Below are 13197 nucleotides of genomic sequence, written 5' to 3'. Positions count from 1 at the left end.
AATTTCTTACATTGATCAAGCGTCATTGCATTGCAAACTTGTATTAAATATTTCTACAATAAACTAACAAAATACACGGCTACGCATTTGCTACGTCATTGCAAATATCCAATATCAAATACCATAGCATATATTTGCTTCTTTTAAGTATACCTATTCAAAACTGAATCGGAAATCAACCAGAAATGTCTGAAAAAATTCAAAATTAAAAAAGTTGTCCGCGATGTGTAGCTTATATTTGCCAGAGCAACGTTTCCAACATTAAACCAACACAAAACCCTTATTTTTTAACTTGTTAACATTTTTCTAGTCTAATTGTTTATTTTGCTGTTTAGCATTGTTTTTTCTATTTGTAATTATTTTACATTTGTTAACACCTTTTGTTGGTTTTTTCGCCTTTAGTTTGTAAAAATGTTTGTAAATTGTCGAGCTCGAGGCCATACAATATCTGGTACATCCAACGATTCCTGAAGATGACTTCTAATTGAAGTCGAAATACCGATAAATAAAAAAACAAAAAAACGACAATATATAAATATACAAATAAAAAGTTGTCTTTGTTTGTTATTTAATATTGTATGGCCTCGAGCTCGACAATTTACAAACATTTTGTTAACACATTTGTTTCAATTTTCGTATTGTCTGTGCACGATTTTGTTTCATACCTTCTCAGACCAATTATCCGCAGCTATATTATTAACAATGGATGTGAATAACTCCACTGTGTCGACACTTTCGTTTTCATCATAACACAAAGTATACAAATCGAATACGAAACGTGAATCCTTTTTGTAGTGTCGACGCTTCTGGAGTGTTGACAGTGAACTGAAGTCATTTTCATCTTCTAAATTCATATTTGAAGAAGGAGAGATTAAGGTAATATTTTATTTGGTTTCATAAATTAGTTTTTTGGCTATTGTTTTATACTTTTTACAGGAGCGAAGAACTTTTTGATGTTTGAATGCGCGTTATTTTAATTTTTACGCAATTTCAAAATAATCTGTTTTGTGATTTCACTTTTCCTTGCACTATATTTAAAAGAGTCGTAAATTGTTTAAGAGCCTAGTATTTATGTTTTTTTATATTTTTTAATTGTTACTTCCACACTTAAAACGCAGCGCACACGTATTACTCACGCGATCATCGTAGCCAAACTGTCTGACTTTGAGTTAAGGTGTTTGTGCAAAGCGTCAAGAGCACGCGACCCACTGAGCCAAAGTTATGAACCCTGCATGTGCGACTCAACATTCGAGTTGAGGTTGTGAAAGATTTTTTATGTAGGTAGCTTTGCCGCAATCATATCGGGGCCAACAACAACGGTCTTAGGAATCAACTATTGCAGCCACAAATATTAGCAGAAGCAACGTAGCAGCCCAACTAACGACTGAATCAGTTGGCGCCACTACTAATTTTTATTATTTTTATGTTCATTAGAGTGTACCATTTGCAGGTTGTATTTTTCATTACAAAAAATGTTGAAAAACTTAGCACGACTCTTGCGACTTTACGACTATGGCTTCTTCTAGAAAAATAAAATAATTAACAAAAATTTTTAAGTTAAACGGTTTTATTGGAAACAATACTCTCCCATCAATCTAGGGCGTTGATAAGACAATTAAATTAAAGCGTTGGGCGCGTGAAGTTTCTAACATGTGAGGCGTAGCATAACCTGATTAATGTTCAGTTGGTCTTACTTATGACCAGGGCCGTAGAGAGAAAATCCGGGCCCGGGACTAAACAATTTACGGGCCCCCTATAAAAAATTCACTAATACATTTGATTAATTTGAATTAATGACATCTCATTCATGAATCATTATTGAGGGATTATATTAAAAAAAAATTTTTCCACATCAACTAAATGATTTTTGGACTAAGAGCTGAAAATAAAATTAACACAGAATATTTACTATTTATACTTTTTTATTGTAACGTAGAAATAAAATTCTTTTTTAACAGCCACATATGGTTAAAAAACAATTATTTGGTAACATTTGAATACATTTTTGATAAATTTAATGATAATTATAAATTTTAATTATTCAATATAGAAAGTTCGGATATCAAAGAGTGGCTTTTCTTGCTTTTTTCGCTGCAAAATTTTTTATCATAATATCAAAATTTAACTGTCTTGCCAAAACGGATTCAACACAAAGCGTGGCAAGTCCTGAAATTCGCTCTTGAGATGAACACGATCTATGAAAGTTTTTGATTCTTGAAAGGACGCTGAAGGAACGTTCTGCACTAGCTACAGTGACAGGTATAGTGAAAAAATTAAAGAAAAAAAAACTTTTTTAAAAATAAGCTTTTATTATTTTGGTTAATAAAATTAACTAAAAAGTAAACAATAAATTGACTCTAAAGAAATATAACACTTTATAAGTTCATTGTAAGCTTAAACGATAATTAGGCTTTTTCGTCTGCGACAAAAAAATTCTATATTGTACATAATTATATATTTTTAACATTAAAACTTTACACCTAAATTATTAAATCTTACAGTTTATATCACAGTCCAAATTGTTCTAATAAAAAACGTGTTAAATTTTGATGGTATAATTAAGAACATTTAGGATCTCATTTTCTTGTTATCGCAATGTAACACGCTTTTATTAGAACAATTAGGACTGTGATATAAACTGTAAGATTTAATAATTTAGGTGTAAAGTTTTAATGTTAAAAATATATAATTATGTACAATATAGAATTTTTTTGTCGCAGACGAAAAAGCCTAATTATCGTTTAAGCTTACAATGAACTTATAAAGTGTTATATTTCTTTAGAGTCAATTTATTGTTTACTTTTTAGTTAATTTTATTAACCAAAATAATAAAAGCTTATTTTTAAAAAAGTTTTTTTTTCTTTAATTTTATTTTTTACTTTTTAGTTCGTTTTATTAACAAGTAATAGAAGCTTGTTCTTAGAAAAGCCTTTTTCTTAAATTTAATTTAAATATGAATTTTTTTTTAATTTTTAGTAGGGTAAATTATTATGGCTTTGGCCGTGTAAATTATTATGGTGTATTTGTATATTTTAGATTTAATGCACAATTAATATGTGTGTGTTTGAGCGGCCAAATAATAACAGTAGTATTGCTAAATTGCTGCTTAGTTGATGGAATGTCGCTAATTTCCTAGCGATGATCAGCAGATTGTCAATATTTCGTTCAACGGACGCGCGAAATTGCCACATCTGCTCAAATTTTCCAAGATTTTCCATTCTTGATTTAACTTAAGCTGTTATGCCAATATTTTTCAGCCAGCTTTTTTCAAATAGGTAATTTTTCCAAAAGCAAAATAAATTACAGAAAAGATTACAGAGTTAAACCCCCTTAAAAATTCAGCTATGTTGGTTATACACAGAAATACAACAGAGGGTTGTGTATCCGCCTTTCGCAAGCGTTGAGATTCACCACGCGTGACACGCGTGATTCACCACGTCCAAATATCACAATCCACGGATAGGTACCGGCGGGTTTGTATGGGACTTAGGCTGTTATGCCAAAGTAAATACAAATCTTTACCGATAACTGCGTTATCGATTAATTTATCGAATTCTAACAAAGTAATATTGCATTGTCATCGGAGTTATATATGTGTGCAAAATTTCAGCTCAATCGGACACCGGGAAGTGTATCAAATTTAACTTGCAAGATTCCATTACAGACAACAAAAGTGAAACTAAATAAAAGCTTATAAATATAAATTATAATATAAAAAGATAGGTAAAGCAACACCAATGTTGGGGAAAATCGTATACAGATTTTGAACATGTGTATATGGCATTTAGCAATTCTAATGGTGACAGACCTTTATCGTAAATGTGTTTCAAGTGAATTATATCGCATTCTAAGCTTTGAGAAATGTCCGACTTGTATTTTCGACAAATTTTGCTGTGCTCGCCCGAACCGTAGTTTCATCCATGTCTTCAAATTGCCACAAAAAGGAAAACGTCTCGCTCAAATTTCTCATAGCTGCAAATCGTTCAGTAATGCCAGTGATTACCGAATCAAAGATCACCAGGAATGTATTGTTTTTAAAATCAGACTCTAAATCATCCGTAATCATCTCATTTAAATTATCTTCAGAACGTCTTTTAGGTTTTCTCTTTCGAATGTCCGGAAACTTTGGCGAGATGTTCAATTGAATAGCAACTGTTTTGCATTCGTTTAAAATTGTTTCCCATTGGTTCCTGATCAACTTCAAATCAGCTAGTAAGGCATCTAGATGTCGGACCTCAACATCTATGGTGGCGTCTCTAGCTTGAGGACCACGTTTCTTTCATTAATGGTAGTCAGTATTTTGAACCAAATTGAGGACAGCAAGATACATTCGAACTTGTTGATGTACTTGAAAATGCCGGTAACATCTCTGTATGCTTGCGCAGTCAAATTTAGCTTAAGTAATGCGTTTATTGCTTGTGTTAATCCTGGAACGTGGTTTGCGGATGGTCTGATTGCCTCAATTCTAGCCGACCACCCAGTGTATGAAAGACTGTGAAGAGAGCTCAGTACATTGTTTTTTGAAGATTTCCCATCGTTGTGTGCTGCTGAAAATAGTAAAACATTTTTGTACAACTCCGAAGAAAGTAATTGCAGCCGCACAACATTCTGCAGCATCAAGACCACATGAATTTAGACTGTGGGTTGCACAAGGCGAGTAATCAGCATTCGAGTTTTTGTCGAGAATGTGACGTTGTGCTCCGTTGTAAGCTTCCTTCATATTGGCGCCGTTATTGTACCCTTGTGCAAGACAACCTTTTAATGGGATTTCATGTTTACCTAGAGTATGGCAAATTAGATCAGCGATTTTCTGACCAGTTTTTTGGTTACAATCCACGAAAGCCGAAAACCGATCTTGAATTGTAAAATTTGTTCCTTTCGAATTGGAATGGAGTTAGCGCAAAACGAACGTAATCAACGGGACATGCATCAGGCATAGCACCAACGATAATAGCAAAATACTTGGATTTCTTGCCTTGATCTAATATAGTTTCCCTCACGTGCTTTGTACAAATTTTTATAAACTCGTTCTGAATGTCTGGGGAAAGATTGTGAACTTGTAAACGTTTGTGCTGCTGTTGTGAAATCCGAACTTTCTCCACATGATCTCTAAGTATTGGATCATAATGGCTTATGGGATCTTAGATGCCCAAAAAATGTCCATTGTTTCGTTCACCAAGATATATACTTTCGCCTTTGAAAGCTAGGCCTCTTTCACCCAAAAATAAAATAGTGTCCAAAATTTTATATAAAATTTCTCTCCACTTTGGGTTTCAGTGATTAGCTGTTCATTGATAAGTTTATCAATTGTAGCCTCCTTTTGAATTAGATTTTGTAAAGATCGCCATTGAATATAACATTTAATGTGATCTTGAGTATTTTCGTGTGATGGCAGTTTATCGTATAGCTTCTTCCATACCTGGAATTACGAATATCCGCGCCAGAACAACAAATTTTAGGTCGATTTAAAGTATTGGTGCTTAACAGACGACATTGTAGGCAATAAAAAGGATTGCTACTGGCACTCCGCACTAACCAGTCACGCTCCACTTTCTCTCCATTTGGCAAGATTCTGTTTAACAACGCGCTAGGAAATCCCTAGTCATGACAATCACGTTGAAAAATAACAGGACACTTTTGATGACCTCGACGAACTATTTCGTTGACTTCTTCAGATCGCAAAAACTCATTATTCACGGTATCGATATCGACTTTGATACAGAGTTGGTGGTATTGTTGGAAGACTGTTTGAGGATGAACCTTCATCAGTGTCACCACGAAAACTTTACGATTTCGGATTCATGTAAATATACATTTTTGTTTGATGTTTTTATTGTCTCTTCACTGTTCGAAGGCCCAGGCAAAAAAATCATTATCAATATTCGTTGCTTTTGAAATTCAGCTTAAAATTTGCCCATGGAACAACTAAAGACTCTCCTGAATTAAAAAAATGTCTTAGTACCTCTAAATCGCGGACCCTCTGAGAAACCCCGGGCCCGGGGGATATCCCCCCATTCACACCCCCTCTCGTGTGGCCTGCTTATGACTATCAAAGAAATTTGACGGGTGCAACGCTTTTATTTAATTGTCTGATCAACGCCCTAGATTGATGAGGAGTGCTATGATTAGTACCTAGGACCTACCTAATTATTTTCTAGCTTTTAGTATTATTATTATTTCATGTAAGTATTGTTTTCAATAAAATCGTTTAACTTAAAATTTTTTTGAATTATTTTATTTTCAAGTTTTTAGTCTTTATTTAATTGCCTATTATTTCTTATTCTATTTAGTTCATTTAGTGACTCATTATTACAAGGAATCTTTCCTGACAATTTGATACAATCTAAGTCCTCAATCCATAATCCTTCCAAAGACTTTACTCGACTGAGCTCCACGTATACTTGTCCCTCCTTGAACTCCAAAGTATTTTGATGTCACATCTACCGGACTGTATGTAATATTTGTTCCAAATACGGGCCAAATCGGACCACAAATACGATTTTTTTGAATATCTCGATTCTTGCGTCACCTAGAGGCGATTTTTTATAGGTCGCTTTCATTCATGTATGTATTATATGTTCCAAATATGAACCAAATCTATCCATGCGCCGCCTATCGGAGTTTTATTTCTTTCTTATAATTGCCTTGTCATCGGGTTCTGAACTATATTCCAAGTTTCAAGTTTGTAGCTTATCGGGAAGTTACTTAAATTTTAATTGCAAAATTCGTAAACAAATTCGATACACAGAGTCAAGCTAAATAAAACCACTTAAAAAGGCGTGGCTACCAAGTACACGAGAAGTTCGTTGTGTAAACATAGTGGTGTACATCTGGTAAAATAATGCTTTTTAATTAACCAGAGCTCACCCAGTTTCGATCTTTTAGATAAGAGCTTCGACGGCTTCTTGTTTTATTATCGGTTCATTATCGCTTCATTATCGGTAGCGAGTTATTATCTTCGATATTTCGATTTGTCATCAGCTTGTGATTGCCTACTTATAGGTTTCATAACAGCGTGCAATCGAAGGGTTACCTGTGTGTCATCGATTTTATATTGAAGTCTGTTCAGTGAGTTTTACCAAAGAGGATAAATATAATAAGAGCCGTCACTCGTTATTTTTTAGGCATTTACTCGATGTAAACTATGAGGTAGTCGCTACTTTTTTTTTGGCCGAGATGTTTATAAATGTCTTCTATACATTTTCATGGGGTATTTGTGTTTATTTTTCCGACTGTATTTAATTAATTATTTAATTCTCCTTCCAAAAAACACGTTTGCATAAAGTGACAACACCGCATGGATAAATGGAAGGCAATTCAAAAATGTTCCTCATAAAACAAAAGTAGCGACTACCTCACAGTTTACATCGAGTAAATGCCTAAAAAATAACGAGTGACGGCTCTTATTATATTTATCCTCTTTGGTTTTACAGCTCCGGCTCACGCTCAATTCTCACGGGAATGCTCTGGATCATTGAGAGACTTGAGAATGATAGCTTGTGTATCATAACAAACCGATAATTTGACGACTTTTCGATCAAAAATTGATACTTTTTTCATAACAAAATCGACAACACGCCGATAACAAATTTCTAACACTCAATGACAAATGGATAACTCGCCGATTAAATTGATTTAATTAAATTTAATTTGATTTAATTTACTTTAATTTAATTTTATTTTATTCTTTTCTACTCTATTCTATTTTATTTTATTCAATTTAATTTAATTTAATTTAATTTATTTTGATATAATATTAATTTAGTTTACTTTAATTAAACGTAATTACTTTTTATTTTATTTGATTTAGTTTAATTTAATGAGGCTAGGGTCACCCCAAGTTCCTCATGGAACTAGAAGATAAGGAGGCGGGATGGCCTAGAAGGCTTAATGCCATCACATTAAATCGTTCCCGAGATGCTAGGGCTTGCACCTACTATTTCCATAAATAACCCGGCCTACATCCAGCAAAGGACCATTAATAATGATTACACCCCTCAAAATCCTCCGCAAGTGTATTTATCACAACAACAACAATTAATTAAGAAGCAAGAGAGCGTAACCTCATTGGCGGCGGCCTTCAGAGAACTATGCTGTTGCTAAAGCAATAGAACGCGATTAAGAGCGGTGCTATTGATCTACCAAAAGACTTAACAATTTCGACATACATATGGTATAACAGTTGAAGAAATAAAGAATTGTTCAACAAAGATTTGCTTAGCCTTTTTAAAATCAGTTTACAGTTGAGGTTTGCTGAGGTGACGGCATAGACCCAATATTTATCATAAAACAGCAAACTCTAATGTATATACAGGTGTATATATGATTAACTGTTTAAGCTAATGATGGCAGTGAATCGTTACGAATGGTTTAGTTGATTGTTTGCTATTTTTTACTCTTTCTAACTGTTTGGGAGATCGACTACCCAACTGATAGACTATATTTCTGAGCGCCAGATCGTCTAATTTACTCACTAGTTAGTAACTAGGTATAACGTACTGGCTTAGTAACGTACAACTATTCAGCAGCGCTACAAATGAAAGCAAATCATTTGCACAAGCCAATCCGAGATAAAAAACGGAAATATGAACTGGTAAATCGTTATTGAACAATTACAAATTATATGGATGCACCGTTCGATTGTATATATAAATGTATACACTAAGAAAACCAATAGCCCACATAAGACGGTCGGCCATCTTTTCTTTCATCAGTAGGACCCTCGCGAAAGGCTTAGATGAAATATTGAGGAACACTGAATTTGTGTTATTTAAAGTATCGAAACTTGCTATCCAAATCAGGCAGCTAGAGACGCGAACACGCCAATTAATGTAGACTCATAAGCTTCTAATCTTGTATATTGAAGAATCTGGGCAAACTTTAAGATATCTATATTACATCAGTAATCGAAGGCGCAAAATTCGTATATAAAATACTAATATTACTCAAGAGCCTTTCATAGACTCATTGGCACCATAGAAAGATCACAAATATACAATCAATATATGTACTCTAGAAGTCTTCTCTAGAAACCAACGCAATTGTCAAATCCCTTCGCATAGGTTCGATGAAAGTAGCCCATCAGATAAGGGGTACACTGCAAGGTGTATTACTTTATTCGAAGTAAGACATTGACGACGCTTAGAGCGATAGTGTGGTGGGTGAATACAGTGTGTAACCTCTGTAGGCATAAAAGGAGTACTTAAGTGGTACCCATGCGCTCAGTGTTATGCTGGACAGACGAATTACTACGAAAATAATTTTAAAGTGAGGTAACCCTAGTGAAGGAAATGGAAAAGTGACCACTGATGACCTGATATGAAACATGGCGGAACGATACAAGGTGGCAGCATGGTGACATACCTACAAACATAAATATGCTGCCACCTTGTATCCTTCTGCCATGATATGAAACTTCTCGCTCTCTGAGAGCACGTAAAAATGTGCATTTTTTATAACGTTGGCCATAGATGCCATGATACTCAAAATCAAATTTGGGTATTTCATAAAAACTTTGGGGTATTTTAGATGGTGAATGTTTAATTTATGATTTTCACCGAAAATTTACTCAAGATTGTCAAATGGAATATCAAAAAACTCGATTTTTTGTCAGTATTACAAATCCGAAGAAAAAAATAACTCTTTTTCACCCGTGGAAAATTTATCAGTGACAACATCTTTCAGCGAAGGGCTGCACACGAAACAGGTTTTGGTAGCAACTTTCGATTGGTGAAAAAGTCAGCTTCTTAGTCTTCGCATTGATGTAAATGGATGCATAAAGGCCATGTTTTTGAGGAGCGTTGCGACATTCCATTTTTGACAGCTGAGATAAATTGCAGGTATACGTATAGGTTAACGCAACATGTTTAATTAACAGCCTTTTGCGGACGACAACGCAGATACTTCACCAAGTGATATAATTTCGTAATTTCTTATACATTTTTTTTTCGTTTTTTATTGTATGTGGATATACATATGTATGCACATAAACGTTTTGGTCGCATCAAAGTGAACAGACAGCTGATTTCAAGCCCCTTTCCTGGAAACAAATTGAGAGAGAATGAAAGTTTCGTATCAGGTCATCAGTGAAAGTGACATATTATGTAAGGAGGGAGAAAAGTTCACTCTACGTCGATTAGTTCTAAACATTGTTTACTATTTAAATTTACAGTGGTTCTAAATAAGCTGCCGAGTCGGAGCAGAGGTTTTCATCGAGCAACGTACGGTCACTTTATCCTCCCGCCAACTATATTTGAGCAAGTGGAAATACTAGGAACAGAACATATATGCAGGTTCTTGTTGTAATAAGTTAGTACACAGATGCGATAATGGCAATACATTTCTACCAACATCCTCCGTAGACCTCAATGAATATAAATTTATCAATATTTTAGACGTAGAAGCCAAAAATTACTCTGCTCATCTGTGTACATGACTACAGAAATATTGACGGTAATGAGAAATCGAAAGAATTAGACCCTGGAAAATGATAGTCTGGTAATTGTTGTAAGTCCGCAAGTGAACGTGGTTCGATTACGTCAGAAAGAAAACAGGGAGCATTTTTAGTAGATCAAGTAGATCGCTGTTGTAGTAGCAATAAAGATACTTCAGTACGTTTTAGGAAGTGTAATCAATATTGTTAGATATATTCCGAATAAACATTCGGTATACTACGGCACTAGCAGCAGAATTTACTAGACTGATCTCGGGAATGGAGTATCCTTAAACGATGTATACAAGAGCTGTAAAGAAACGGGGATGTAAAGAAACGGGCACACATTTACCACTGCCTACCTCTAGCCTTTATCGTGCAAAGAACTTTGGAAGAAGAAGCTTCAATGTAGTCACATTAAATCTTTCCCGTGCTTGCTACCAGTACGTACCGGATCTATGTATATCTGGCAAAGAACCATCAACACCGATAACACTGCCCAAAACCTTGGGAAGGATCCTTTGAGCTCCAACAACAACAACGTAGCCCGGAGAGTGACATTCGGATTTTCCGAAGGTATAGCATAGGGAAACCATATATGGTTTAGTTAATTCTTGTTGCCTTTGAACTTAAAGTTTTGGTGAGTGTTTTTACAAACCTTTTGAGAAGTATAATATAGAACACCATAGTTTAAGGGTACTTACTTTTTTCTCAATTTCTTTAGCTAATTTTAAATGCTTCTGTAACGTTTCCTTATCGCAGTCGCCGCCAAGCTTGTATGCATCAAACAACTCTGTTGATAAATAAATACGAAAGTTTACTTATAAAACTACAAAGACAAATATCCAATGGTACAATTACGAACTTAAGTATGCATATCGATGGATAAATCTCAAGAGAAATAAATAAGTTAAATAAATTTAATTTAAATTGCCAGCTGATGTTACACATTCACAAGTTAAACGTGAAAACTAGTATCCAAATCGGAGGAGCTCCTTTCGGCAATAAAGAGGTCCGTTACGATGTCACATAAAACAACACTTACTACCTTCGCTTCGGCTCAGACCTACTTCGAGCTGGTACGAGTGCTACAGAGATCCGAGGCCGCTGTCAGCGTCCTTTCAAATCTAGACGGTTAAGCAAGGGGTACATGCATGAGTACCCACCTAGTAATATTTCATGAATAAGCATCACACACTGAAGCTATATCACCTAGGGGGACGGTCCTCTATAAGCTTCCCTAATTCAAAACAGAGCTGTCCGATTTACAGATTGCAACTTTTCCGATGTACTAGCCCCTACAAGAGCGTTCTAACAAACGAAAGTCGTATTTCGGCTTGGCCACAATCAATGGAATACCCTTAGAGAGGATCAGCTCTTTCATTTCATAACATAATCCCGCAATATTTGATTTGATCCAGATATGATGAAATCCCGATCAATCATATCCATTCAATATCCAGACACTATAAAATTCCTATCATACAAAGAGAAGTACAGCAAAACGAACCAATTCAGTAAACCACGAAATCATAAAGCTTATTACACCATTTTAGGAAAGAATCAGCTGACTTGATTAAAATTTAAAGTTTTCGGCTTGGATTTTTCTTTGATAATCATCACCAGCCGCTCCAAATAAATTCTGACCAATTTTAATGGAACAGTTAAGTATGACATGAAATTTTCGAAATTATTAAACTAAAGAGGCTCTTTTAAATAAAAAAGTTTCAAAAGAAATTAAATATCAAAATAAAAACAAGGTTGGCAACACTGCTTCACATCAACCCCCACAACTTACCTAAAGCGCTTGGCGAAGCCAACTCTTTACTCGCATACTTTCCACCATGATTTTTCGCCGTACTCGTACTCTTTACGTGTTGTGACCAACCAGACATTTTCGCATAACGACTATTGCGCGATATTTGCTCTTTATTGCTTATCAACTCTTGGTATTGATGAATTTCCGCTTCCTCACGACTACGATTACTATCAGCTGATTTGTCGGTTAATCTCGAACCAACACTACCAACATTACTACGTCGTGACGAATTGAAAAATCGGTTAGCAAAATTTGTTTTCGAATGATTTCGTACAATTTTGCTGCCACCCGCTATCTTGGTAGCTTTTTCACTTCTTTCATTATTTTGTCCAGGCGATTTACGTGGGTTGCGGGTTACGATTTGTTGACAGCGCTTATATTCAATAGCCACCGGTGGTAACTGTCTCTCATCATATGATGGTTTCTGATATTTGGGTCGGATTTGTGCGCTATTTGTATTGCTTACGGTGCTCATATCGGTTATATCATCTACTTTTTGGTCACTCCTATCTCTTGTTTGACTTGAATGTATCGCTTCTGAGTCGCCACAACGTCCATATGACCAATCAACAGCATTATTGTCCTCCATGAAGTCCATCATGTTTATGGTAGATTGAGTCTTCCTCCCCACTTTAGGAGTGGCTACTTCTTTGCTTTGTTTCAATGCATTAACATACTTGTTGGAATCTATAAGGTCTTTAGCGCTCGAAAGCATTGCATCAGATACCTGAAAAAGGGTCGGGATTTTCGCTTAATCAGTAAATAACTGTAGATTGTAGGATTCCCATTATTGTTGAGGATAAGTGTTAAAAATCTTAGTTGGGCATGCCTTAAAGGACAAAAAGGTTAAATACCTACCCCTATCTCTATCCCTATCCTTATCTTTATCCCTATCCCTATACTCATCCCTGTCCCTATCTCTATCGCTATATATGTGAATGTATTT

At 35.1% G+C, this 13197-nt stretch overlaps 1 protein-coding gene across 2 annotated transcripts in view; it reads right to left on the bottom strand.

Annotated features, from left to right (window-relative positions):
- The window catches only part of Schip1 (Schwannomin interacting protein 1), a 75379-nt gene that overhangs the window by 36782 nt on the left and 25400 nt on the right, over positions 1–13197 (bottom strand). For both annotated transcript variants that reach the window (XM_067765493.1, XM_067765492.1), the window contains exons 5-6: positions 12231–12978; positions 11137–11225 (exon numbers count right to left, since the gene is read on the bottom strand). In XM_067765493.1, the coding sequence (XP_067621594.1) occupies positions 11137–11225; positions 12231–12978 (837 nt within the window). The remainder of the gene's footprint in view (positions 1–11136; positions 11226–12230; positions 12979–13197) is intronic.

Source organism: Eurosta solidaginis, chromosome 2 (genome assembly GCF_040869045.1).
Source record: "Eurosta solidaginis isolate ZX-2024a chromosome 2, ASM4086904v1, whole genome shotgun sequence".
Classification (NCBI taxonomy): domain Eukaryota; kingdom Metazoa; phylum Arthropoda; class Insecta; order Diptera; family Tephritidae; genus Eurosta; species Eurosta solidaginis.
Note: the sequence above shows the minus strand (reverse complement) of the source record. Positions and strands in the feature narration are given on the sequence as shown.